The sequence below is a fragment of the Takifugu rubripes genome, chromosome 5, assembly GCF_901000725.2.
Source record: "Takifugu rubripes chromosome 5, fTakRub1.2, whole genome shotgun sequence".
Lineage (NCBI taxonomy): Eukaryota > Metazoa > Chordata > Actinopteri > Tetraodontiformes > Tetraodontidae > Takifugu > Takifugu rubripes.
Window position 1 is genome coordinate 6283615 of NC_042289.1, and position 27773 is coordinate 6311387.

Genomic DNA, 27773 nt, shown 5'->3' on the forward strand with positions numbered 1-27773 from the left:
ACACTTGTCACTGTGATTACCTGAGTAATTTATAAGGTTTTTCATAGCGTTCCCTCAACCCTACAGATACATTTCCAAACTAGTCTCAGGGCTAAATCCAAATACATGACTTTTAAAGCTCAGCCAACATTAGTTACTTCACAAGAGTCTACAAGTATCGATAATTAAAAGTTTGGAATTAGCCCCCAAACAACAACGTTCATGTCCAATGCCTACATTGAAGTGAATGTATAAAAATAAAAATAAAAATTATTGTTTCAAATTTCAGAACAGCGAGTCGTTCCACCAAATATCACACTACAGCCTGTCTGGGATGGAGAACTTGGGGCCTCGCCTGTCAGGCTGATTTGCACTCTCAGTGGCTTCTTCCCTGAAAAGCTGAGTGTGAAATGGCAGCGGGACAATCAAACTTTAGATATTCCTCAGAGCCAAAGGATGCTCCAGAGTGTAGAGAAGCCGGAGAAAACGTTCAGCCTGAGCAGTGAAATTCAGCCTGATATGCAAGAGTGGGAAGACGGCTCAAACTTTATCTGCAACACCAGTCACAACAACATGGAATTCATAAAATCCACTAATGTTTGTCAGAGTAAGTACAGACACCTGCTGCCTCAGATCCTTACCAGAAGTCTTCACTGTCCACTTGAACAATTTACTTCATGTCAATTCAATTCATTTAACATCATCTACTTGACTCTCCTACAGTACACGGGAGCTTTGTTCCATCCATTCATGTGGAGATTCCCAGCTTCAGAAAGGTGGTGATGGAAGAGTCAGAGGTGGTGGCAAAGTGCTCAGTCCGTACTGTCTTCAATGCCAAGGTGACCTGGACAATGGACGGAAAGCCTTCAATCGCCAAAGCCAGTCAAAGCAAAAACCACACTCATTTAATAAGCAGTCTGAAGATTTCCCTCAGTGAGTGGGAAAAGCTGAAGCTTCTTCAGTGTAAAGCTCTTCATCGCTGCTTCTCATCCACCGAGAAGACCGTACGCATCTCAGGTAAGTTTAATGTGAAAAAGCCACAGTTTTAAAATAAACCAGCAAAAATACAACTGTGTTTTTTGTCTTTCTCACCCAGAATCTGAAGCTGCAACACCACAGGTTGAGATCAGGAGATCTCTCAGAGATTTTCTGAATGGAAACAGTGCTGTGCTGGAGTGTGTCGTCACACCATCCTCCTCCAGTGACCTGTGCATCACCTTTCAAGCCGACGGCGTGGACATCTCTGGAAAAAACTTTGTTGATTTCTCTAAAGCGTCAGGCATCAGTTTAATCAGTAGAACCTTTGCAGTTCCTTCAACTCACTGGAAGAAAGATGCAACATTCAGCTGCACAGTCAATCAAGGCTTCTCTGGCTCTGTCAATTCCACCTCCACAGGAAGGCTTTTTGGTGAGTTAAACATCCCATCCATGTTTCAAAACATTACTAGTGTGTGACAAACAGCTTCAGTGATGCTGTTATTCTTATCTCACCTAGTTGACCCATCACTGGACCTCCTCTTGGTCCACAGTGAGGACTCAGGAACACAGAAACTCTTGTGCGCTGGAGGGGGCTTCAACCCCCAAATTCAATGGTTTCCTCATGGAGCATTGAATGCAACCTATGACATCAGCATGGGTGCAGATGGGCGCGTGGCAGTAACCAGTCACCTCCATGTTCCTCAGAATGAGTGGAAGACAGGGAAACCATACACATGTCAAGTGTCTGACATGTCTTTGAACAGCAGTGTAAACAAGAGCATCAGCTTCTGTTCAGGTGACACAATCATGTACAAACAAATCAAGACATCCTGTATCATAGACTGAAGATTCACCTGTTTATTGAGAAAACAGAACCAGAACTACACGCACTCACAAGAGAGCAGTGCAGTTCAATGGTGACATCTATTGACAATGTGCTGTATTACAACATAAGACAATCACTCTTTGAAAGCTGAACTGTAAAATGTCTTTATTTGGTTTGTAAAGTTTTTTGTATTTGTGTTGATTCTGTAGTAACTCCTGCATCATCTCAGAGAGTCAGTGTGTATATTCAAGGACCACCTATCCGAGGGTTTGAGGCCAACGGACCGGTGACCATCAGCTGTCTCCTGGTCGGATCAAGTCTGACTGATTTCTCCATCACTTGGAAAGTAGATGGGAAAGAAACTTCCGTCTTTTCCCCCACGGAGCCACCAGTGAAACATAAGAATGGAACACAGACTTTACAGAGTTTCCTCAATGTGTCATCAGAGGATTGGTTTGGACATAAAGTCGTGTCCTGTGAGGGAAAACATCGTTGTTCTGACCAGGGTTACGAGAACCATGTCAGCAAAAGTAAAGGTAATCTTCATCCAAGTCTTCTTGATTCAGATTATGTCATCTTATGTTGTGATATTTTAATGACATTGATGGCAGTATTGATGAAACATTTTCTGATTTTGTCTTTATCTGCCTCTAAAGCTCCAAGTCCTCCAGCAGTCCAGATAATGCAGCCATCTGCCCCCCAGTTGTCCACATCACAAGTCCTTCCACTCACTTGCATAGTTTCTGGATTCTTTCCATCAAATATTCTATTGTTCTGGAAAGAGAACGACCAGAGAGTTCCATCATCTCGCTACACCAATAGCGACCCGTGGAAATATCCAGGAAGCAGCACATATTCAATGAGCAGCCTCCTGAACACCTCTAAAACAGAGGACAAAGACTCGACATATTCTTGTGTTGTCCAGCACGAGTCATCCAAAAACCCCTTCATCAGCACCGTAAAGGATGTGTTTGGTAAGTGGAAAAATTAATTATTAATAATAACTAACATTTTTGTTGTCTCTGAACATCACATCAACACTTGTCACTGTGATTACCTGAGTAATTTATAAGGTTTTTCATAGCGTTCCCTCAACCCTACAGATACATTTCCAAACTAGTCTCAGGGCTAAATCCAAATACATGACTTTTAAAGCTCAGCCAACATTAGTTACTTCACAAGAGTCTACAAGTATCAATAATTAAAAGTTTGGAATTAGCCCCCAAACAACAACGTTCATGTCCAATGCCTACATTGAAGTGAATGTATAAAAATAAAAATAAAAATTATTGTTTCAAATTTCAGAACAGCGAGTCGTTCCACCAAATATCACACTACAGCCTGTCTGGGATGGAGAACTTGGGGCCTCGCCTGTCAGGCTGATATGCACTCTCAGTGGCTTCTTCCCTGAAAAGCTGAGTGTGAAATGGCAGCGGGACAATCAAACTTTAGATATTCCTCAGAGCCAAAGGATGCTCCAGAGTGTAGAGAAGCCGGAGAAAACGTTCAGCCTGAGCAGTGAAATTCAGCCTGATATGCAAGAGTGGGAAGACGGCTCAAACTTTATCTGCAACACCAGTCACAACAACATGGAATTCATAAAATCCACTAATGTTTGTCAGAGTAAGTACAGACACCTGCTGCCTCAGATCCTTACCAGAAGTCTTCACTGTCCACTTGAACAATTTACTTCATGTCAATTCAATTCATTTAACATCATCTACTTGACTCTCCTACAGTACACGGGAGCTTTGTTCCATCCATTCATGTGGAGATTCCCAGCCTCAGAAAGGTGGTGATGGAAGAGTCAGAGGTGGTGGCAAAGTGCTCAGTCCGTACTGTCTTCAATGCCAAGGTGACCTGGACAATGGACGGAAAGCCTTCAATCGCCAAAGCCAGTCAAAGCAAAAACCACACTCATTTAATAAGCAGTCTGAAGATTTCCCTCAGTGAGTGGGAAAAGCTGAAGCTTCTTCAGTGTAAAGCTCTTCATCGCTGCTTCTCATCCACCGAGAAGACCGTACGCATCTCAGGTAAGTTTAATGTGAAAAAGCCACAGTTTTAAAATAAACCAGCAAAAATACAACTGTGTTTTTTGTCTTTCTCACCCAGAATCTGAAGCTGCAGCACCACAGGTTGAGATCAGGAGATCTCTCAGAGATTTTCTGAATGGAAACAGTGCTGTGCTGGAGTGTGTCGTCACACCATCCTCCTCCAGTGACCTGTGCATCACCTTTCAAGCCGACGGCGTGGACATCTCTGGAAAAAACTTTGTTGATTTCTCTAAAGCGTCAGGCATCAGTTTAATCAGTAGAACCTTTGCAGTTCCTTCAACTCACTGGAAGAAAGATGCAACATTCAGCTGCACAGTCAATCAAGGCTTCTCTGGCTCTGTCAATTCCACCTCCACAGGAAGGCTTTTTGGTGAGTTAAACATCCCATCCATGTTTCAAAACATTACTAGTGTGTGACAAACAGCTTCAGTGATGCTGTTATTCTTATCTCACCTAGTTGACCCATCACTGGACCTCCTCTTGGTCCACAGTGAGGACTCAGGAACACAGAAACTCTTGTGCACTGGAGGGGGCTTCAACCCCCAAATTCAATGGTTTCCTCATGGAGCATTGAATGCAACCTATGACATCAGCATGGGTGCAGATGGGCGCGTGGCAGTAACCAGTCACCTCCATGTTCCTCAGAATGAGTGGAAGACAGGGAAACCATACACATGTCAAGTGTCTGACATGTCTTTGAACAGCAGTGTAAACCAGAGCATCAGCTTCTGTTCAGGTGACACAATCATGTACAAACAAATCAAGACATCCTGTATCATAGACTGAAGATTCACCTGTTTATTGAGAAAACAGAACCAGAACTACACGCACTCACAAGAGAGCAGTGCAGTTCAATGGTGACATCTATTGACAATGTGCTGTATTACAACATAAGACAATCACTCTTTGAAAGCTGAACTGTAAAATGTCTTTATTTGGTTTGTAAAGTTTTTTGTATTTGTGTTGATTCTGTAGTAACTCCTGCATCATCTCAGAGAGTCAGTGTGTATATTCAAGGACCACCTATCCGAGGGTTTGAGGCCAACGGACCGGTGACCATCAGCTGTCTCCTGGTCGGATCAAGTCTGACTGATTTCTCCATCACTTGGAAAGTAGATGGGAAAGAAACTTCCGTCTTTTCCCCCACGGAGCCACCAGTGAAACATAAGAATGGAACACAGACTTTACAGAGTTTCCTCAATGTGTCATCAGAGGATTGGTTTGGACATAAAGTCGTGTCCTGTGAGGGAAAACATCGTTGTTCTGACCAGGGTTACGAGAACCATGTCAGCAAAAGTAAAGGTAATCTTCATCCAAGTCTTCTTGATTCAGATTATGTCATCTTATGTTGTGATATTTTAATGACATTGATGGCAGTATTGATGAAACATTTTCTGATTTTGTCTTTATCTGCCTCTAAAGCTCCAAGTCCTCCAGCAGTCCAGATAATGCAGCCATCTGCCCCCCAGTTGTCCACATCACAAGTCCTTCCACTCACTTGCATAGTTTCTGGATTCTTTCCATCAAATATTCTATTGTTCTGGAAAGAGAACGACCAGAGAGTTCCATCATCTCGCTACACCAATAGCGACCCGTGGAAATATCCAGGAAGCAGCACATATTCAATGAGCAGCCTCCTGAACACCTCTAAAACAGAGGACAAAGACTCGACATATTCTTGTGTTGTCCAGCACGAGTCATCCAAAAACCCCTTCATCAGCACCGTAAAGGATGTGTTTGGTAAGTACACAATCACCAATTTTTAAATCTTACCTATCCCTCGTGTGTCCTAGCTGGATGTTTATATGTCCACTGTCCACAAGGTTGTACTCAGTTTTCCTTTTTGAATGAATGTCCTAAATATGTTCCATTTTTTTCTTTAGCCGCAGCAACTTATTCAGAACCTTCAGCCACTTTGCTTCAAAGCTCCGATGAACTGGTGTGCCTGGTTTTTGGCTATAGCCCCCCATCCATCAACATCTCTTGGTTTCTTGATTCCTCAAAGGAACTGATAGACTTCCACACTACTGAACACTACAGGGGCCCAAATGGAAAGTTCAGCATTCAAAGCCACCTTCTCTTGTCCAAAGTCACCTGGTTACCTGGAGCAGTGCTCACCTGCAGGGTGACACACAGCAACACCAGCCTTTCCCTAAATATATCCAAGCCAGGTACTGTTTTCTGTTTGTTGGTCTTCTACAATCACTTAATTTATTGCAGTTAACCCTTTTATTGACATATTTATTTCATGTTTCTTTATGAGAGAAGTCAAGATCAGTAATTTATTCAATATTTTGCAGAAATCTCAGAGAATCGTCATCTCTTGAACAATTTTAGCAACGATGATGAAGGCATAGGCATCACTATCGAGAGCTGGTATATGGCTTTAACATTTCTACTTTTTTTCCTTGCTGCTGTCATCTACGGCGTCTTTGTCACCATAATCAAGGTATGTTGTTTGAAATAGTACTTTTGGTAAAGTAGCACATGTATATAAAGAACTATTGATAAATTACACTATCTGCAAATGCCAATTGGGATTCACAAGTGCATATTGCATACAATCCCTAAACAATTTCTAATTAATATAATCTCCAAATATGTCATGACAGTTGTAAATGTGTTCCCCCTTTTTGCAAACATAAATTCAGAGTCCAAATAATCTCTGTGTTTTAATGTCTATAAAAAGCTGAAAACCTGTACGTCAAAGGACACATGTAGAAAACTGTATTTGGGCGCCCACTTGTGGCAAAAATCTGCAACTACAGATTGTTTCACGTGGTTTGAAAAGAGCCGAATATGTACGGTATTTATTTGTGTTACCCATTGGCAAATCTCATGACACATTTAAAGAATTTGTCATATGAAAGCTGAAAAAAAAATCATTACCACAGACAATACAGGAATATATGTTTAAGTGATGATTGGTTTATTACAATTACAGTGTGGGAACCTGGGTTCTAGAATATGATGATTATTATTATAATTAAATTTCCATTTATTTAAATAAAATTAACAAATCCCGATGCTTTTCTCTGTCGCCCCCCAGATAAAATGACTGGGCTACCCATCCTAGGAGAAAACTCTGGACTATTGAGGATTTTGAGGGGTAGACAAAGTTTCTCTTTTGAAACAATTCAGTTCACAAGATTACTGGTGTTGAACTCACACCTGTTTGTATTGTAACCATATTTGTAATTAATAAAGCATTCAGCTCAAAATGCTCTGTCATGATGTATGTTCCTTATAAAAATATAGCCTTTATAGACTGAAGCTTAATACTTTACTTGGTTGTGTTACATTTATTCTATGGCTCTGTGTGTTGGGTGCTTTGGGGCTCAATTAGGCACCATTGGGACAGTGCGGGGAAGTGATGGATTTGTACGGATGGCAGGATGACTGAAGTTTTACGGTGTTCCACACAACAGTTGTATTACTTAAATTGTCCACAAGGGGGATATAAAACTGCTATTTGGGATTTAAGGCTATTATTGGGCCTCTGTAGCATTTAAAGGTTTTAAGAGTTCTTATCCGAACTGAATATTAAAAACAGAAATGTAACTTACATTTGTTCAAACATGTACTGTAACTCTGTGCATGCTGTCTACATCTGTATACTTTGTGGGATTTAAAAGAATCCACATCGAGGAGGGATGGCTCTATATGTGCACATCATCCCAGCTATTGGTTACACTTGAGCTGAAGTGGAACTTCATCTGCCCTGATTGGCTGTGGACTTTGCCAAAGCCAGCCCAAATCTGTGGCGCTGTTGCCGGGATGGAGTCACATTGTGCTGCTGATTTTTTTCTTTTTTTCTTTTTTTGCTGCTGGGACCAGCAGAAGGAAAGCAGGGAATCAAGCCCAGCATGCTGTCTGAGAACCCCCTCATTATCCCATAATGTCAGTCACTCCAGAAAATGGTGTTCTGTACACTCACACGTGATAGAAGCAGTTCTCTGCTTAAACTGTACTTTCAGGTGTAGTTGTCCTCAAATGGTCATAGAAATAAAACAAAAAATAGACAAATAGACAAAAAAAACCCAAATTCTGATATAAGATGCAAAGAATAAAACTGAACTATAGAACGTGTGAAAGCAATCTTAGACAATTGGATCTTAAAAGTTTTAAAGTGGCCATATTCTTAATGATTTTTCTGACAATAACCTTTTTACAAAATGTGTGTGTGTGTGTGTGTGTGTGTTCTTGCACAAGGATCCAAGTAGGCATTTTTACTGACAACGTGAGGACATTTCTTTGGGGGAAATGGTGCCAGAAGAGTCAATCTAGAGAATTTTAAAGGGCTGTTTGAGGGCGCCGAGATTTTGAGTTTAACAGTACAGTTTAAATAGGGTCATTCATCTCGTTATGATGGTTGGGTTAAGTGCTGGGGAAGGCGCCATATCAATTATCAGATCAACCCCATAAAGATGACAGCTTCACCCTGGAAAAGATATCTGAGTATTGAAATAAAGGTCCCTGCAAAACAATCATGATAAAAGTTATTTTAATGTGCTGTTTTTAAAAAAGCAAAGAAACAATGAAACCAAACACAAAATTCAAGACCTGACACTTTTGGGGAATCTGCTAAACTATAACGGCTGTAAAATAGAAACAAGATTGACTGGCTAAATGTTTTTTTAGTCATGGCAAGAATGCACATGAACCAAAGTTGTTTCCACCTGCAGATATGATATGTTATGTTGCCATGACACTGCTCAGTATGCTCAAGGTTTAGTTTCTGTTTCTTAACGTTCCACAGAATCATAAGATCATATTCAGCTCCCTTTGCTCCCATGCCCAACTACCGGTAATAATAGATCACATATGATAGCTATTTATTCTTATGCCCTTTGGTGAAAATTGCTGGCGTGAGATGAAGATCCCAGCTTATAAATGATATTAATTTGTGCGCATTAATGGTTTATTCTTAGGTCCCTTGGAGCAAATGTCTGACCTCATACAGTATGCGTCTGAGGGGCCCTCAATGCCAACTGTTTACCAGCTGAAACACAGGTGCCTGTGTTGCTATGATATAGCACCCTGCGCCGTGCACATAAGGATTCGCTTGTTTACGGCGGCATGGGCGCGGTTTTATCCCTACTTTATATGCGAGCGCTGAGTTCACTTAAGTTAAAGAAGTACACACAGGCGGCCTACTTTCCTACAATTCTATCGCACATATGCAGAGTGGAAGAGAGAGGAGGGGGGCTGCTGTTGCTGTGCCAATGCGCCAACAGTGTGAGCGATGGGATAGGTCTCCACAAATTGAGGCTGCGCTCGCAACGATCATGCGATTGAATGACGAGCGCGTCATGCTCGTCTTCCTCCCTTCCTGTTCCGTGCGATCAGTGGCTCTGTGTTCCGCAATCCCCCGGGATACTGTACCACCCTCGAAGACTTTGCCACAAGCGGTTCGTTCACACTGAATGGCCGCCCGGGGCGAGGGGAACTGGGGAGAGAGAGCGCCGCGTCTCCTCCTTTAAACGCCAACGCTCTGCGTCTACTTCCCGGCGAGGGGGTGAGTGTCTTGTCTGCCGCCCTGCAAGGTTTTTCCTGCCGGGGCCGTTTGAGGACTTTAGCTGCAGCGACGGTGGGGGCGGGTTTCGGGATGATGAGCCATCGAGCAGATACGGGACAATTGAACTTTGGCGAGGGCGGCGTGCCTCTGGATAGATGACAAACCCGAAACTTTTACACATGCCACTGAATTTTAGACCGTCCCAACGACGCCCGCTCTTAGTTAAACCTTTCCCCTAAAATATGCAGCGCTGGCAGTCGTTTGCCTCTCTTGCGAGAGCCCATTGTGCTGAACGGTGCCTTGTTGTGCTCCCACCCCCCGCACCGTGCCGCACTGGTTCCGTCTGGCTCGCCCTCAGCGGCTGCGTGTCCTGGGATGACCTGTTGATGTCGGTAGAATGGAGGATGCCGGAGGGGGGGTGATTTCCCCATCATCGAAATATTTAAATAGGCAACATTTTCGCTTTGACATCCGGCGTCGCAGCACGTCTACCCCGTCCGCACAGGCAGTAAGTGTCTTGTTCAGTTATTTAAGACCGTGTTATAGCGGAAATGCGTGACATTGTGTGGCCGGGCTGAGTGTGCGTGAGGTGGATGGCGCGCCGGGGCGAGACCAAAATATATAACAGTAGCGTTAGCTTAGCCGTTAGCCACCTCAGTGGCCTGCCGCGGATGGGAGAGAGCATTACATTTCCCCCCGCCACCACTGCCTGCCCTGGGTGAGAGCAGAGCTGGGGGGTCTCGCTTTCTCAGATGACTGTTTTACATTAGTATACTTGGCGTGGTGTTTGGCTGCACGTTGACAGTAAAACACCCCCACTCGGATAGCACCGGGACTGCCTCACCGTCCCGCCCCCCCTTTCTGAACAGACAGTGGAGCATTCCAGACCGGTGGACTGGCGCGCGGCGCAACGTGTAACGTCTCCGTGCCTGCCCCAACAAATAAAAATAAATAAATAAATCCCCCAAGGACCCTTTCCCATATATGCTGCTGAGGCTTTGGTTGACTTTGACGTGTGCACGATAGTGTTCCCCTTTGTGTGAAAGAGAGAGCGAGAGTGTGTGAGTGTGTGTGTGTGTGTGTGTGTGGGGGGGGGGGGTCGAATTAATTTTACCATGACAGTCATGCAGGCACAGACACGTGGGAATCAGGAAGTGACACCACACACAACCATGCCTTTAACTGTATTAAGATGTGTTTACTAAGTGGGTGAATGAATGCAATCATCCATCCTGTCCTGAAATAAGCCCAGTGGTTGGAGAAGAAACTATTTTTAAAGCATACTATGAGAAGTCTCCGGTCTTAAGAACGTTTGACCTACTTTCCTCACCAGGCTGGCTGGTGTAAGATTTAAATCACGGGGTGATTTCAGGTCAATTGAATTTGTTCACATCGCAGCGCTGTTTAAAATGTTTGGAATCTGAGACCTTCCCGCTGATCTCTGTGGGTGTCACTTCCCCGCCTTGGTGCATAAAGACACATACACATATTCTTCCTCCCTGTCAGGACAAACACACCCTCCTCTCAGCCGTGTGTCTGTGTGCCTTCGTGTGCACGCATGTGTGCTTACTGTGGCTCGCCAAACTGTAAACAGGCAGCATTGTCTAATGCCTGTGTGTGACTCAGTGTGCCTTTTGTGGGTTTGTTTGAGCCTGTGTGTGCGCATCTGTGTTTTAGTATGAGGGAGAGGGAGCTTGAGTGAGACGGAGACAAAGAGAGCATTTCTCTTTACCCTGGAGCTTGGCAAGGTCCCAGATGAAAGGCTTTGGATATGATGGGGCGGAACACTCGAGCCCTCCTCAGTCAGTCACACCGAAGTTGGTTTATACTTTTCGCAGGGGTGGGCTTCAATCACTCCGCTCCGCTCCAGTCTAAGATGGTCTCCTTTTGGGTGTATTGGCATTCATTCACACTTCAGCGTGACAAGCGGGTTTATTGTAGTCATGTTCACTCTTGAATAGTGAAGACGTCACTCATCTGTGAGTACATGATCTACCGTGACTGATGTTCTGCTTTGAGGAAAAGGTTTATTGGATGGCGGCTGAGCTTGTTGGCTGTGCTTGCGGAGGTTCCATGGTGGTCGTTCGTGAAGACACTGTACGCTTCAGGCAAATCCAGCTCTGACGTGACAGATTGATCCTTACTAGTTCATAGAAAATCCAAAACACAGCCTGGTGGTGTTGTCTGCAATGTCTTTATGTGGTACGCTTGTGAACCTGACGCTGTGTGTTGTCAGGGCTGCAGGTTTTACTCTTTATTTTTTTATTTTTACCTTTATAGCTCAGAGTAAATTCTGATACATTTATTATTAGCAGGTATGAGATAGGGAAAAAGAAGGGTGTATGTTTGCCTATTGGGGATTGAAGTTTTGTGAAAAACAATTGGAAAGATGCATTAGTATGTGTGTTTGTTTAGCGCACACACACACACACACACACACACACACACACACATACACACACACAGCATGACCCAGTTATCTAAGGACATCAGGATTTTATAGCTCATAGAAGAGAAAATAAAAAGGCTTTTCATGAAGCCCCCATTTGGCAGCAACAACTACCTCAAGGCTCAGGTGACGTATGGGATTAATGCAGAGTGGATTACCCACAGGGGCTTCGACAAAACTTTGTTTCGTGTGTCAACAACTTGTGCTCCTGCCAAATTCCCCCAGTAGGACTTTGTGAAGACATATTGTGTCCTGTCAAACATCCTCAAGTATGTAATTTTTAGGGCTTTGGCCTGGGAGAGAACGATGCTAAACAGGAGGAATAAAAGAGCGTCTTTCATTAGGCTTAAATGTACAGTATGTTCCATTTATTGTGACCATGTATATGTGTGGTTTGCTTTCAGAGTTCAACAGTTTAAGAAATCCATTAAATACAGTGAGACAGAAATGTCATAAACCAAGATTTTAAAGCGATTGTGTTTATTGTGTCCTTCCTCTCTGTCTTTGCCAACAAGACTCCTTGGTGGTGTGCGTAGGCGCACCATGGCCCAGACCCTCCAGATGGCGATCCCAAACTTCGGCAACAACGTCTTAGAGTGTCTGAACGAGCAGCGTCTGCAGGGCCTCTACTGTGACGTCTCCGTGGTGGTCAAGGGCCATACTTTCAAGGTACTAATGAACGAGCGCGTTCTGTTGTTGTCATCACTGCGCTGAAAATTGAGGTGGCCTTTGGAAAAAGCTGAAGGCTTTTGGAATAAACTGTTTAGTCCTGCGGTTCTGTGACAGAAGAGGAGGATGAATACCAGTATGTTTGGGAGGACATGGTCGGGGCAGCAGGTTTTGGGACACTCTTTATGGCAATTGAGATCCAGCTAAATCATCTGCTGTCTCACCTTCCTGTAATGAGATATCTTTTTGTAAAATAGTTTTCCAGAATCGTATTTGTTTGGCTCCCTCAGCCCCGAATCCACATGTTTTAGTGCCAAACCTTCAGCGGCTCCGTAGATCCTGCAATAGATTGCTTCAAAAAACGGTCGCATTTTAGGAATTCTATGTCATTATTAGGTTAAAAAAAAAAGAAAATTTGATTGTGTTTGCAAGAATCTGTCAAGATTCTTCGAAAAAGCTGACCTGGGGTTGCTGTTGATCTGGTTTTCCCTCAGGCTCATCGAGCAGTCCTGGCTGCCAGCAGCTCTTACTTCCGGGACCTTTTCAGCAGCAGTGGCGGGAACGCGAGCAGCAATGAGATGAGCCCAACCGTCGTGGAGCTCCCAGCGGCTGTGCAACCCCAGAGCTTCCAGCAGATATTGGCTTTCTGCTACACGGGCCGCCTCAGCATGACGGTGGGCGACCAGTTCCTCCTCATGTACACGGCCGGCTTCCTGCAGATCCAGCAGATCATGGAAAAGGGCACTGAATTCTTCCTCAAGGTAGAGGCCAAAAAGGATTCTGGTGTTATAACATTCTTTTCTTAAGCGCTGTATCCCTTTCGGGGTCACGGGGAGGGCGCCGAAGTCTGTCCCAGCTGCATATGGGCGAAGGCAGGTTACACCCCTGAAAGAGTCGCCAGCTAATTGCAGGGCCCTATGCAAGCATTTGGAGGTTCGGTACCTTGCTCAAGGGTACCTCAGCGGTGCTCTGAGGGTGTCCTCGTACCTGGCCCTACTATCAGAAGACCTTCCATATTTTGTCCACACCAGGGCTTGAACCAGGAACCTTAGGCAGACTAAGCTACCACCGCCCTTGTGTTAAAAAGTTGTGCTGTGTAAAAAGTTTTTGGACAACACCTGATTTAATTTTTTGCCACAGTGATGTGCTGGTTCAGGCAACTGCGTTAAGTAATTGTTGGGTTAATTGGTCACGGGTCATCTGCAGGTGATTAATTGTGCCTGGTGTATAACTGTTTGTGGATGCTGACTCTCAACGGATGTTTCCAGGTCTCCTCCCCCAGCTGCGACTCCCAGGGTCTTCATGCTGAGGAGGCTCCTCCCTCTGAGCCCCAGAGTCCTGTAACGCAGACAAGCAACGGTGCAGCCAGGCCGGGCTCCTGCCAGACGCCTCTCTCCCTGGTTTCCAGGGTGAAGCCGGAGCAGCCCCCCACCCAGGCTGAAGCCGCCGCGCCCTGTTCGGTGGTCTGCACCCCTGTAGCCAAGCGACTGTGGGAGGGTGGCAGCAGCCGTGACGGAGCTGGGTCCGCCTCGGGGGGAGGCGGGAGTGCCCGGAAGGTAGCCCGTTACTCACAGGAGACAGTGCGGGGCAGCACCATCCAGAGCCCCGGCGCCCTCGGACTTGCCATGAGCATGGGCACGACCGGACCCAGCCTGGCAGGAGCACTGGCCGGCGGCGCTCCCAACACCAACGGGGGCTCTGGAGCCGGTCACGGCATGTCAGATGGCGCCAGCCCAGGTACTCTGAGCACCTACGCGAGTGACTCGCCCATCAGCTACCATGATGACGAAGAAGAGGAAGAGGGGACAGACGAAAGCGCCGAAGAGCAGTACAGGCAAATCTGCAACATGTACACCATGTACAGCATGCTGAACATGGGGGCGGCAGGTAGAGACACGCTAGCGCGCACCTACATGACTCGGACGCCACCTGTCCGCCACTAAAATGTTTGTCTTCCTACGCTCGCCAGCTGTGGGGGAGCGCGTGGAGGCTCTGCCGGATCACACTGAGACGCGGGGTCGGATGCGCGGAAGGGACCTCACGTGTCTCCCCGCAGAACTGGTCGCTCAGATCGGCAACCGCTGTCACCCAAAACTGTACGAGGAAGGAGACCCTGCCGAGAAGCTGGAGCTAGTCTCAGGTGTGTTCCAGCGCATGTGTTGGTGCATGTGTGTATTCCTTCATTCAGATTTTGGAGCCAGCTAGAAAATCCCACAGCGCCGTTGCCTTTTGATGGAGGATCCGTCTTCTTCCCCGTTTAGATTTTGGTCAGGTTATATGTTGACATATTCCGACCCTGTGGACCTTTCTGCCCCAGACAGGATCCATTCGATAATATTTGAAAGCTTTCTTTTGGGGTGCAGTATTCCTGCTTTCTCACTCAAAATGACGGGCCAGAACAGTGCCAGGTTCTAATGAAGATGTCTGTTGCTCCACACAGGTACTTCCGTGTATATATCCCGAGCCCAGTTGATGAACTGCCACGTGAGTGCAGGGACCAGACACAAGGTTCTGCTGAGGAGGCTGCTGGCCGCCTTCTTTGACAGGTTCTTTCCTCCCAATGTTTCGTGTCCAGAATAGTCCGAGAGACACAGACTGACGTATTTTGCTTAAAGTGCGTCAGTAGTAGCGTCAGTAGTTCTAGTAGCAGCAGCTGTAGGAGGGTTAGTGGCGGTGGTAGGTGAGACCTGAAGAGGTTGGACTGATTCCACTTAAAATCTCTTTTGCTGTTCTTTCTTATTTTGACCCATCAGAAACACTCTGGCCAACAGCTGTGGAACAGGCATCCGCTCTTCTACCAATGACCCAAGCCGGAAGCCCCTGGACAACAGAGTTCTGCACGCGGTTAAATGTGAGCTTCTGGCATTTTAAATTTTAAATCCTTAAATGTAATTTTAAACCCTTCATTTAAGTATCAGACCTAATTTGTTTTAGTATTCTCTAATTCAGCCTTTTCATTGAAGTTGTTTTCTTTTGAATTAAAGTTGATTGAACTCAGGAACATCCAATATCCTAAAAATAGATTATCGCCTTTAGTAACACAATTCCGCCACTAGGGGGAGTGATTTCCATTTAAACTTTGTCCTTAATCGGACATAATGAGCTACGTGAGCTGGATAAACGTTGGATGGGGGGGGGGGTTAAACTTTCTTGTCACTATTTAAGTGCGTTGTGAAACTAAAATTTTGGGACCATTACATTTAAGAAGCCTTATTCTTTATGATTTGAAGACATCCTTATTCCACCGCCATTAAATGACTGACTCGTAATGACTTTTTTGTTGTTCAGTCAGGCTAACTGTGACCCTCTCGATTCAGACTATTGCCAGAACTTTGCAACCAGCTTCAAAGAGAGTGAAATGAACGCCATTGCTGCTGACATGTGCACCAACGCCCGCCGCGTGGTCCGCAAAAGCTGGATCCCCAAGCTGAAGCTGCTGATGGCCGAAAGTGACTCCTACAGCACTTTCCTCCCCGACGGCATCAAGATGGAGGACGATGCCCTGGGGGCGGAGCCCACGTTCGACCCCACCGCCCTGGAAGCCGGCGGCGGCGCTTGCATGGAGTCCGGCGGCTCCTCAGGTGAATCGCTCGCAGGTGTGGGCGGAGACGGAGGGCAGCTCTTTTGAACGCCGCGGCCGTGGGGAACGGTTGGAAATGGGATGTCCTCCAGCTGGGCTTGCCTCCTCACTCTCTGGCCCACACCGATCTCTCCCACTCGACTGTCTGCGTCAGTGCTGAACAGCCGTCATCTAACAGGACACGAGACCCTCAATTTCTGCTTGGTGGAGTAGGGAGAGTAAGAGGATGTTCACTCTCCTCCTAACAGCCCTCTACCTCCACTTTTATATGGCGCCTCAGTGCATCCATGTGTGTTAAATACATTCCCTGAAACGCAGGCGGTGCTGCGGGACTAACAAGTAGTAAACGCGGCACCAGGACACTGAAGGTACACGTCAGTGGCATTCTTCTCTATGCAAGCTTGACGATGTGTCTCAGTCACTGAGTATAATCCCACATAAACCGATAGAATCTCTTCAATACTACCTGATCTTCCTCCTTCCGCTCGTCACCCCGCAACTTCTGTTTTTCCCCCGAGGCCAGAGACCCTGGCTCTCACTGTGCAGTATCTCATAGAAACGCTCCAGCGGTCCGAGAGAAGCTCGTCCCTGAAGGTGCGAGCACAACAGGTGATCAGTGACGGTTGTATTTTTAGAGGAAAAGCTATATTTATAAAAGCACGCGCCCATGCCTGCAACGGTGTGAGGAAAGAGCGTTAGAGGGATGGTTAAAAAAAACAAAAATTTCCGTCACCCTGTTTTACTGAGGCAAAAAAAGGTCTTATGAAACGAAGAATCGTTCTATTTTTGCAGAAAAGAGAGTGTAATAAAGCAGAATAAAGCCTTTTCATAGGAGCGCGGTTTATTTTTACCTTTCTTTAGTGGCGCAGGGCGGTGGAGCGAGCAGGCGAACTGCTAAATTTGAGTCGATTCATCTTCAGGATGCAGAGGTCCGACAACTGTTAGACGTTAGGTCGTGAACCTGAACGCACCGGCCCGCGATTCCCCGACCCGCTGGTAGTTTCCTACCTTTGCTCCCATCAAAGCTTCGTGTCTTTATTTAGTCCCTTTTTTTGTGAGAGTTACTGACATTTTTATTGAAATGTAAAGAAATAGAGAGATGTTGGAATGTGCCTTGTTAAAAAATCAATAATCAGAAGCTGCGAGTGAGAAGGAGCCGATATCGCTTCTTAGTTGTCGGGTACCGCGTGTGTGTGTGTCTGTGTGTGTGTGTGTGTGTCTCCAGTGCCACATCTCGTTGATTTTTGCACCTGTGAGGTAGGGAGGACGTTTCTGCACCTTACTGAAAAGAAGCAGTCTTGCACCTTTTTTGACATTGTGTAGCAGTTGGATCCCCGGAGGTGGAATCTGTGTTTTCGCCGTTTTAATGTTTTAAAGTTTGGCTTAAATTCTTTTAGAATCATCGAGGAGACTGTTAAGCTGTTCCCAAGTGTTCTTCGGTTCCGTTGCTGGGCGGTCCGGATGCAGAGGACTGATCACTTTGTTCTAAAGAGTCTTTTTCTCCCCCTGAAGTTTGACACATAAAAATAAGCAGCCGAGGTTACTTTGACGGGAGGCGGACTGAACCTGAACGCAGCACCCCGCGACCCAACCAGACCTCCGTTTGAGCCTGTGCGCCGGCTCGCTTGCCTCTCCGGTGTCCGCGCTTCCTGTCCCACACGCAGCTGCCGTCACGCTTCACCTCCGCACGGGCGTTCATGCGCTTCGCAGGCAAAGCAGAGGTTTTAGGTCGCTCCGGACCTTCTATGATGTGTTTAAACACACCCTGGATTCACACAGTTTTCGCCCCGACCTTTCTTCAAGCGAGAACGTTGCTGTTTGTTTAAATTATTGCGTCCTCGTAGTGGTTTGCCCTGTAGTAACGTGTCTGATACAGATTCCCTGGTAATGCTGTTTTGAGAGTTGTTGGACCAAGAGACATTCTGTGGACTCCATGATCATTTTGGGACATTTGACATGAGGGAGAAGTTTTTTTGTTTTTTTAATATCACATCCAGCTTGCCCAAAGATAAAGTAGACGTGGGGATGGTCGGCTGTCATTTGTGAATGTTGAAATCTCAAATGTTGAAGGTGTAAATGATATTTTAGTGTTGTAATCTGTGGCCCTGTGGAGGAAGGACTCCATTTCCATGCACGAAAATAGTTCCCCAAAAATTAAAACAGGTAAAACACTACCGTGGTAACGCCCTTCTGACTAACTCGCCACAAAACTGTCTTAATGGGAGTGAGCCTCCAGCGTATTGAGACGTGGATTAAGCTTGTCCTGGTTGCAGTCTGGGATCAGTGGAACTGCTGCAGCATTTCCACAGCGACTGTAGTTTCCGGTATCTTGGCAGCCCATAAACACATCAGAGATCCCTTGGACAGCTATGGAAAAGTTCCCAGTCGCCGCCGCGGCGCATGTATGCATTCCGTTACCGTGTAAGCACCTTATGCAGCCATGGAGCGGAAATGAACAAAAGCTGTCTCCTGCATGGTTCCATTGCGCCTCAGTAGCGCTGAATCGGGCTCAGCGCTGGGATCCACTGAGCAGCCCGGAAAACGCCCCAAAAGCGCCGCCGTGCTTTTTGACAACAAGCGTTGCTTTTGGTTGTATACAGCAGACAGATAGCAACACACTTATACACATGTATAGAGAACTCCTGTATATAGATGCGCACATAGAGCTCCGATTGTTTGTTGTGCACTTGCAGCATGAGGTGTCCATTTACAACGCTTCTGAGCAACGTCTATCCTCTCGCCCCTGCTCCCGACCCTCTGTAACCCTGTAGTGGACTCTCTCCTGTGGCTCATCTTACTCTTCCCGTGTTCCAAGTGCCAATAACGTTGTGACAGCCCTGTAACTGTGACCCGACATTATTAACCCTGATTGCACATAACGACTGTAAAGTAAATACGAACCATAGAGGAGAAAATGGACTCTAAATGATCTTAATAAAGGATTTATAACAACTCATTTGTCTCCCGTTTCCTGTTTGTGGCACCGCCGGCGGACCGAAGACAAGCGCGACGCTCTTTATTTGAGTTTCTTTGAAGCGAAAATGATCTTAAATGTTTAATATTAAAGTGAGATTGTGTGCAAATGAGCTGCTGCTGCACACCTGCTGGCGGCCATGCGTGGCACTTTTTCATGCTTCATGACCAGAACATCTGCTGTGGTTTCACTTTCAGATGAGACGTGTTGTAAATAGAACATTTTACTCTGAAAAGAAAACCACAGAACTTGTGACCTTGTGACAGTTTTTGCTGTATAGCCGGACACAAATATAAACATTGGGCTTTTTTTTCTTATTTTTTTAAGATTTAAAAATGCACAACCATTTCATATAACATGTAAACCACACATATGTGTGTGTGTGTGTGTGTATATATATATATATATATATATATATATATATATATATGTATATATATATATATGTATATATATATATATGTATATATATATATGTGTGTGTGTGTGTATATATATATATATATATATATATATATATGTATATATATATATATATAATGTGCTTTTATTTTCTATGTCTTTGTATACATAAGAATTTCTCAACCTTCTGACCTTTTTGCTAAAAGTCATTTTAAAGAAATGAATCTTCGCTCAATTCCCTGAAATGACTGAGATGTTTCTGCCCTGTGACAGGAGCCCATCTTGGGTCGATTCAGTCAATTTGACGCGATTTGTCTGTGCTGTATTTGTTCTGATGGATGAATGATAAACATGGCGAGTTTAGAAGAACCGCTCAGAGCTCCCACAGAGCCTGCAAAATCTTCTACTGCACTGAAGGTTATTCAGCACCAGAACTGTTCTGATCACCACGGTTGGAGGAAACAGGAAGTGTTCACCCTGTGACCAATAAATGAGGCCTTTAAATGCAATCAAACATTTCATAATGTCAAAACATCCCCATATCCGGTCCCGCATGGTGGGTCTGACTGGACCCACTGGACTGGTCAGTGCCACTGATGGTGTCTGAAGTCGTGTTGTCTGGGGTGAAAACACTGAATATCAATCTCCAAAATTCATTTCTGAATAGTTTCCTCAAAAAAGAGTATCTTCAATGAAACTCTGGGCCAGAAATACTTAGAAATGCAGTTGTGGGAACATCTATTTTTGGCCCATGAGGACTGTGGTTCTTCTGATGAAGAGGGAGGAAATTGTCGTTTAAAACAGTCGAACCACTGGGTGAAATCTTACTTTTACGCGTTCTCTCAAAATCAACAAAATCCGAGTTTTTTTTCTTCTAATTTCTTTGCGAGTGCGCCACCTTGTGTTTTAAGTCTGACATGACAGAAAGGATCCTGTGATGGGAAGTGAAAAACACAAATAGGTTTCATTTGCAGCCTTGCACTTTGCAATTCGGATTTATAGGTGTGTTTTGATTCTCCTGCTTAATCAATTTAAAAATATATGAATGAATAGGTCAATAAATCACTAAAAGAATTAGAAAAAATCGCCCAAAAGTTCACAGATTAGCATTTAATACCACGAGTTGACTAAATAAACACGTTCATAGCTTATTTAAAATTTATCAACATTTGGTAACGTAATCTCCACTAGTGTGTGTGTGTGTGTGAGAAATTCAAAGGTTCAGTTCCACATCACGCCACTAGATGGCGTGCTAACTCTTTTATTGAGTCGGCTTCAATACGTGCCGGCTCAAGATTTGAGAAGAAGCAGCAACTAAACTAAATAATGAATGAACTTAATTCCAGGCAAATGAATGACATCACGTGAGCATGTATAAAAAGAGGAAATGCAGTAAAACGTAAAACGTGCAAAAGATGTGTGTGCTGTGTTACAATGTTTAGGTGCTGAAACAGATCATTACGCATCAATAGTGAGGAGAAAGTGTTTTCCCAGTCTGGAGGTCCGGTCTGCATCACACTCAGCGACCTGGACCGTGACCAGTGCTGGAACCCGTCTGGAAGACCAGCGGCCAGCTGAGAGCCCAGGCGAGATCCTCCATGGCCGAGGGAGGTGCTGACTGAAGTCCTGCTGAACTCCTGAGTGCGGGAGAGGGGATTCCTCTGCCCCAACAAGGACTGAGAGGATGTGGGGAGGCGCCACGAACCTGGCTGGTACTCCAGCCCACCTCATGGGTTCTCCTCTGGATGTACCGAGTATCGGCATATGCCCGCGCCCGCGCGCGCGCACGCTGGTCCTGCTGAGAGTATCTAAGGTTGGTGCAAAGTTTAAATTCCGAACATACAGGACTGTTTGTGGACCCTTTTCTTCTAACGGGTCACTCAGACGATCGTTAAGCCTGCATGTGCGGTGACGTCATCGACGTGCTCCGCGGTAGCCCAGTGGGCGGGGCCTGACTCGTGGCGTTAGTGACGTCAGCGAGTTTATGAGCGGCTGCGGGCAACAAGCCGCCCCTCTGGAAACGTGTCTGGCTGAGCTCTGCAGTCTACGTCCAGGCTAATCTCTGTTTGTTTGTTTGTTTTCCTTCCGGGACTATGATCAAAATAAACATGGACGTCAGCGATAAGGCCAAGAGGATCATGGTCTCGGCGGTGGAGAAACTGAAGCACTCACGGGCCCAGCGAGGGGGTCTCCGCCTGCACCGGACCCTGCTGCTGACCCTGGCCATTAGGTCCGCCCGGGACCTTTTCTACGCGGCCCAGATGCTGATGGAGACGCAGATGACGGCCGAGCCGAGCGCAGCTCCGTCGGACCACCCGGTTTCTCCCTCCTCCGCGGGGGAAGCGCTCGTGTCTTACCCCAGAGACCCCAGCTGCGGTGCGTCGAACAAGGGGAACCGTCACGTGAGCAGCTTCGTGCAGCCCCACAGAAAGAGGCGGGCCAAAGCGACCACGGAGCCGGACTTTTTGCCCTGTAAGAAAGCCCGAGTGGAGCGGGATACTGGCACCCAGCAGCCACCGGCCAGCCCGGGGTAAGTGAGGACCCCCCTCAGCGACGCAAGAAGAGCTCCAGATCTCAGCAGACAGAATGAAACCTCACCAAAGGATCGTGTTTGGGGATCTTTGTGGAACCTAAACCGGTACACGGGCGCACCTGGACGTGGCCCGAAGGATCGCCGAGCCGGTGTGCGGCGGCCACTGTGACTTTTGACCCAGTTGAGCTGTTACTGGCCACAAAGGTGGAAATCAAGGATCTGGTTCTTGTGACTGAGACCTTGATCCCTTCTTCACGAACATTACTCGCACAGTTCTGTTGAAGCAATATGAAATAATGGACTTCTACCTCAGTATTTACTAAAGATGTAATAAATAAAGATCTGTGGTCCACGTGTAACTGCACTGTCACTGTGTGTGTATGTGTTTGGGGTCAGGAAAGTGCACTATGTGGGACAGGAAGCGGGTTTCGGGTGAGGCGGAGGTGGTCTCCTCCCTCCTGTGGCTTCCACCCCCCAACACTGCTCACATTTGCCTAACAAAGGCGGGGAACAGTTCAGATGGGGTGAGGGGCGTAGTACCATTGACTGGGGGACAATAAGGATTCACCAAAGTCTGCATTTTTTTAAGGGTCAGGATACAACGGGGCCAGTTTGTGGGCAGGAAAATTGGGTGGAAAAGTCTGAGCTGTGAAGTAATGCTCCCTCTGGAGTGAATCTGAACATTTGAATACATTGTCACTTTTAACTCCCCAACACAGTGAGTAGGAATGTGAAACATGATAGACCACACAACCATTGTGTGAGAGTGGGGAGGGGTAAAGGGTCCTTGCCTCCACCCTGCTGGGATGGAACCAAACACCCGGAGACTCCAGGGCGTGCTGAAATTAACAGTAAAAACTCCCATGGAGACATTTCTCAATCCTTACCAGACAAACAACCTTCAAAACGAAATTATTAGTATCGAATTATTCACCCTTGTCTCCTTTGTAGAATATTAAAACTCCTTTTTATACCGCAAACTATACAATTCATGCAGTTTGTACTTTTGCCACCAGCAGGCGCCAAATCTGGCACTCGATGCCTCTAGGGCTCGATGTTCAAACCCAGTCCGCAAAGTCCACGTTTTCGGTCCTCCCGGGAGGAAATCGGCTTCAAAAGAGTAGATTAAGACCGAGTTTTCCTCCCGGGAGGACCAAAAACGTGGCAGGATTCCGGCTTTTGCGGACTGGGTTTGGACGTTCCTGCAGATGGTGGAGGAAAAGAGCTGAGACAGTAAAAAGAAATGACACGGAGCGGCGTGCATTCTCTCTGGATTTTATTCTTTAGGAAGAGTTCTGTCTGGAATTACAAAATGCACTAGTAGAAATAGCGGTGAGACAGGTCGAGAGTGCGACAGTTAAAGAGTGCGAGAGAGACAGATTTAGAGAGAGAGAGAGAGAAAGAAAAGGGGGGAGTGTGAGGGAGATTAGAAGGTTCCGCAACCCGCCGCGAGAGCATCGTGGCGGGTTTCTGCACCACGTGACCCCCCTCGAAAAATTAGAAGGGAGAATACACCATCTTTCTGAACTGTACGTTCTTTATTTCTTCTTCTTTTTTAAAAATGTAAAGATAGCTTCTTTTCTGTGGTGTCCTGAACATGGTCGTGTTGTGTCTCAACTCCATGTAACGGAAGAAATCAAAACAAAATTCTCACCAAAATCTCTTGTTTTTTTTTATTCTTTTGACTTTTTTTTTTTTGTATTTTTCCAACCCTTTTTGTTCTCAAAAATAGAAGAAAAAAGGAAACGTTGCTTTTTAAAAACATCTATCTATCTTATATCATTTTTTTTCATTATTCCTCTTAATTCACTAATCTTTTTTTTTTATTATTTTAAATCATTTATGTCCTGAAGATGACTGATAACCCACGGTGTGGCATGCACATAGCACATGCATTTCTGGAACTATATATTTTCACCTTTTTTTAAAATCTTTTGTACTTAAAAAAGGAAAAAAAAACACTTTTTTTCCCCTCAGTAGCGGCTTTACATTGCTTTTTGAAGTGTGGTTAATCAGCGTGTTAGTGGATTTCACTGCAGCATCGACACAAAGATGGATGGTGAATATTGGGGGCGGGGGGGGGGTTGCATGGTTCACTCAGGGGCATCGCATGGCCACACGCATCACCAAAAAGAGACTTCTGGAACCATGAAAAGGGACGCTGAAATAAAACCCCAAAACGTGATCGGGACCATACTCATCGATGTTCGTACACGCACGCAAAAACCCACCCACACAACCGGCTACATACCAAGTGTGCTTTCTGAATAAAGTGAGGAAAAAAATACTCGTCCGTGACATTCCACTGAGGTTGGAAAGACACTGATAGGCAGTTGTTTTTTTTGTTGTTTTTTTTGTCCTTTTTGTTTTTAAACGGTGCATTCTCCGGTCAACTCGTGATAGGCCTCGAGGTTAAACAAGTGAAACTCTTTTTCCGTCGTGTTTTGGCGCTGACAGTGGCGTGTGTTAACGAGTGTTAGTTTGAGGCACACAGAGAAACACACAGAATGAAATCCAAAATATACAGAGGTAATACACAGAGATGGAGTCAGACATCTTTTCTCCGACCCGTCAGAACTGGGCTGGCGGTGTTTTCAGGGGCGGGACGCAGACTGGGGAGGGTCTAGAAGTGAGACGGCGTGATGGCGTCTGTGGAACGTCTTTGCTTCAGGTGTGAGGCAAAGGGGTACGACACCTACACGCCGGCGAGCCGTACAGCGGCGGCGGAGCTCTGCCAACCCACAGAGGCGCTTGATGCAGGAGGAGGCTTTTGATAAGTAGAATGACAAATTTACCCACGGTCGAAATTCTGCATAGTTTTTGTTGTTGTTGGCCATTTTGGTCCTCCTACAGAATCCCTCTGCCAACGACGCAGCCGGGGGACGAGAGCTCCACCTTGAGGTTGGAAAAAAGACTGACAGAGCTAAAAGACAGAAATGGGACAAGATCACGTCTCAGTTCCGTGATCACCTTCATCCTACATGTTTATATCTTTTTTTTTAATCCCCATTATTACAGTCATGTAACAAAAAAAGGAGTTTCTCTTCTTTCCCCCTTCTTTCTAGTGGTCTCTTTCTCTCTGTCGTCTTGGATTTCCCCAAAAACCCTGGAAGACTATGAGATGTCACTGATTCGCTAGGCTAATTTCCCAATATGGATGCCACATCTCTTCCCCCATTTGACCCTGCTTCCATTTGTATCCTTTTAGTAATACCACTTTAGTTACAAAAGGTTTGTTTCACATACAAATTATGTGCAAATCGAGCTGTATCAGTGGCAGGCATCCGACTCAAAATATACAGACAAGCAAGCAAAAGCAAACGTTTTGTCCTTAGTAGACATATAGCATCGACCAGAACTCTGTCACCTAGTTTTAGGGTAAAGAAAATAAAAACAAATCCCATAAAGAGGAGAGAGAAAGAGAAACAGAAAGGCATTTGCAAAAAAGAGAGAAACTCGAAAAAAAAGATCACAACAGAAATGACTGAGTAAAGTTTCCCCCCCACATACAGTAGATTCTCATTGTTGCTATTATCATTAGTAATAGTTTTTTTTTCTTTTGTATCTTTCATGCAGGATTCCACAGGGTGTACAAGTCTGCAAGACTGAAATAACAGAAGTGCCGCTGCAACAGAAGATTCAGGCTTCAGTGTTTCGTAGAGGGAAGAAGACGCAGGAATAGAAGAACAAATACTGCAAAAATGTGTTGTTTTTTTTTCCTGAAACCCGTCTTCGCTTTTTTTTTTCCTCTCTTGTTGGTCTCGCGTGTTGAGGGGGGCTCAATTGTTTTCTGGGAGGAGGATGTTCTCAAATCCTGTCCCTTGGACCCAATGGATTTGTCTCACCCCCCCCCCCCCCCCCCCCCCGGCTACCCTCCTCCCAACTCTCCCACCCACTCTGCCATCTCACCTCATACAGGCGGAGGGCACGTTGACACATTTGTTCTTAGTTAAAAACACAGATGATAAAACTCATCAATATACAACTGGTGGCTGGGAGGGATGTTGATTGTTTGAGGAGCAAAATAAATAAATAAATACATAAATAAATAAAAAGAGTTGATGTTCTTTTGTCTCTGTTTCTTTTGTCGAGTCGCAACTCTTGACATCTTGTAAGTGGCTGTAATTAATCGCCGCAGGCAGAACGTAAGACACAGAAAGAGTCTATCGCCCCCTCAGCAGTTTGAGGTTGGTCTTATTTGGCATCGAGAGATGAACGCGACAGCAACGCAAGTAGAGCGCAGCGGCGGTCTGACACCTCTCCTCGCCCCAACAGGTCCCTCCCTCAGCATTTCTGTTTCATCCTGCTGACGCCACATTTGGCCCCCGGTCTCCGCGACATGCCAACCAGTGAAAAAGAAGGAAAACCTAATAACAAAGATCCGTGACCTCCTTGGACAGTCAATGTTCTGCCGTCTCCTTTTAGCCCATCTCTCATCACCTTTACCCTCTAGAGCCCGTCCCCCTTCCCCGGAGGCTAGCACCAGTCATCTTCCTCCGTCTCACTGTAGGGTTCGTGCAGGCCCTTGCGGGGGCCACGAGGATGCCCGGCCGGGGGTGGGATCTTGTGAGGCCCGGTGTGTGGGGGCCCGTGTAGGAGTGCAGAAGGCGATGAAGAGCGATACCCGTTGGGGAGGCGGCGTTGGGCAGCAGACTGCATCTGGCTTTGTAGTGGTCCAGTCAGGGCCGTGGTGGGCGGGGGCACATGATGGACAGTTCTGGGTGGAGTGCGACTGGGCTGCGGGTGGGGCGGTGGGTGAGGGTGGGGGTTGTTCACCAGATGAGGCTGAGGTGGAGGAAGGGGATGGGGGTTGTGTGGCTGTGGTTGTGGAGGAGGTGGAAGTGGGTGGCCGGCCATGATGTGACCGTGAGGGTTGACGACTTGCATTGGGTTTTGCTCGTACGCAGGTGGTTCATGGTGAGGCTCAAAGTCCTGGTACTCCTGGTTATAGAAGCACCCCCCCGCTTCCATAGAGCCACCTCCACCTGTGTCTGGCCAGCGAGGTGGGGGATGATGAATATGACGAGGCGTGCCATGGTGGGCCACTGGAAGACCGGCAGGGAGAGGACCTTGGGCCGGTGGAGGCTCAGGAGAAAAATGCCTTGGGGCGGGGGCTGGTGGTCGGGTCTGTGGTCCGGGGGGCGTTGGCATGGCCTTACGGACGACAGGGGAGTAGGTGACATGAGGGCGGGGGGTCGCGGGGGTCTGAGGCAATTGTCGACGGCCTCGACGTGGAGTGCTGGTCCCCGACGTTGAGGGGACGGGACTTCCGCTGACTGAACTACTGCCCTAAACGAAAAGTGAAATAAAGCAAATAAAAAGAACGAACCACAAATTCAGCGACAGAACATGTAGAACACAGTCCAGGATGGGAAAGAGAGAGCAGAACACAAAGAGGAGCAGAAAGAAAGCAAGAGAGTCCAGATAAAAAAGGAATAAAATTGGAAAATTACAGCAGCAATAAGGAGACCAGTCATAATGTCCATGGTGTGGAGGAAAGAAAAAATAAGCACAACAGGCATCAAAAGGTAACAGAGCAAAGGATGTAAAAAAAAAATAAGGTGACATTCCAAACAGCAGCACACAAAGAGAAGCAACAGGTCAGGCAGAGGAGAGAAAATAAGAGGAGAAAAGAAGGGTAAAGGGTTGATTTCTGGAGCAATAAACCTGATACAGGAACAGTTGCAGTGCCTAACATGCATATCCATATTTGTGATACAGGTGCAACATTAGACTTAAAAGTTGTTTTTAAGAATGAACTCAAATATAAAGGCTGAGCAATGTGTCAAAGTACTTCAGGTGTATTTGGGA

General features: G+C 46.1%; 4 protein-coding genes across 9 annotated transcripts in view; 3 read left to right on the plus strand and 1 right to left on the minus strand.

The window, feature by feature from the left end:
* The first annotated feature begins 258 nt into the window (after positions 1 to 258).
* On the plus strand, positions 259 to 7058 carry LOC101064622 (uncharacterized). The gene is made up of 15 exons (XM_029837026.1): positions 259 to 586; positions 703 to 996; positions 1076 to 1387; positions 1475 to 1753; positions 1993 to 2319; positions 2440 to 2757; positions 3089 to 3406; positions 3523 to 3816; positions 3896 to 4207; positions 4295 to 4573; positions 4813 to 5139; positions 5260 to 5577; positions 5721 to 6008; positions 6138 to 6286; positions 6887 to 7058. Exons 1-15 carry the CDS (start codon positions 436 to 438, stop codon positions 6893 to 6895), a joined length of 3975 nt encoding a protein of 1324 aa, XP_029692886.1. The 5' UTR covers positions 259 to 435; the 3' UTR covers positions 6896 to 7058.
* Positions 7059 to 12347: 5289 nt separating this feature from the next.
* On the plus strand, positions 12348 to 16101 carry nacc1a (nucleus accumbens associated 1, BEN and BTB (POZ) domain containing a). The gene is made up of 7 exons (XM_029836690.1): positions 12348 to 12473; positions 12968 to 13234; positions 13742 to 14360; positions 14443 to 14613; positions 14914 to 15019; positions 15227 to 15324; positions 15791 to 16101. The coding sequence occupies exons 1-7, from the start codon at positions 12348 to 12350 to the stop codon at positions 16099 to 16101; spliced, it is 1698 nt and encodes a 565-aa protein (XP_029692550.1).
* A 5162-nt stretch (positions 16102 to 21263) lies between these two features.
* On the plus strand, positions 21264 to 22324 carry ier2a (immediate early response 2a). Its single transcript, XM_011603845.2, has one exon. The coding sequence runs from the start codon at positions 21523 to 21525 to the stop codon at positions 21961 to 21963; it is 441 nt and encodes a 146-aa protein (XP_011602147.1). The 5' UTR covers positions 21264 to 21522; the 3' UTR covers positions 21964 to 22324.
* An 899-nt stretch (positions 22325 to 23223) lies between these two features.
* Positions 23224 to 27773, minus strand: part of cacna1aa (calcium channel, voltage-dependent, P/Q type, alpha 1A subunit, a) — a 55406-nt gene continuing 50856 nt past the window's right edge. For all 6 annotated transcript variants that reach the window (XM_029836993.1, XM_029836996.1, XM_029836995.1 and 3 more), the window contains one exon: positions 23224 to 27251. In XM_029836993.1, the coding sequence (XP_029692853.1) occupies positions 26439 to 27251 (813 nt within the window). In that variant the 3' untranslated portion in view covers positions 23224 to 26438. The remainder of the gene's footprint in view (positions 27252 to 27773) is intronic.

Bases quoted from the DNA above. Each gene is read 5' to 3' on its own strand.
- LOC101064622 (XM_029837026.1), top strand. From the start codon at position 436: ATGCTCCAGAGTGTAGAGAAGCCGGAGAAAACGTTCAGCCTGAGCAGT. The intron at 1,388-1,474 runs GTGAGTTAAACA...TATCTCACCTAG, and splicing joins CTCCACAGGAAGGCTTTTTG to TTGACCCATCACTGGACCTC. The intron at 6,009-6,137 runs GTACTGTTTTCT...AATATTTTGCAG, and splicing joins CCTAAATATATCCAAGCCAG to AAATCTCAGAGAATCGTCAT.
- nacc1a (XM_029836690.1), top strand. From the start codon at position 12,348: ATGGCCCAGACCCTCCAGATGGCGATCCCAAACTTCGGCAACAACGTC. The intron at 13,235-13,741 runs GTAGAGGCCAAA...GGATGTTTCCAG, and splicing joins GCACTGAATTCTTCCTCAAG to GTCTCCTCCCCCAGCTGCGA. The intron at 14,361-14,442 runs GTAGAGACACGC...TACGCTCGCCAG, and splicing joins GCTGAACATGGGGGCGGCAG to CTGTGGGGGAGCGCGTGGAG.
- ier2a (XM_011603845.2), top strand. From the start codon at position 21,523: ATGATCAAAATAAACATGGACGTCAGCGATAAGGCCAAGAGGATCATG.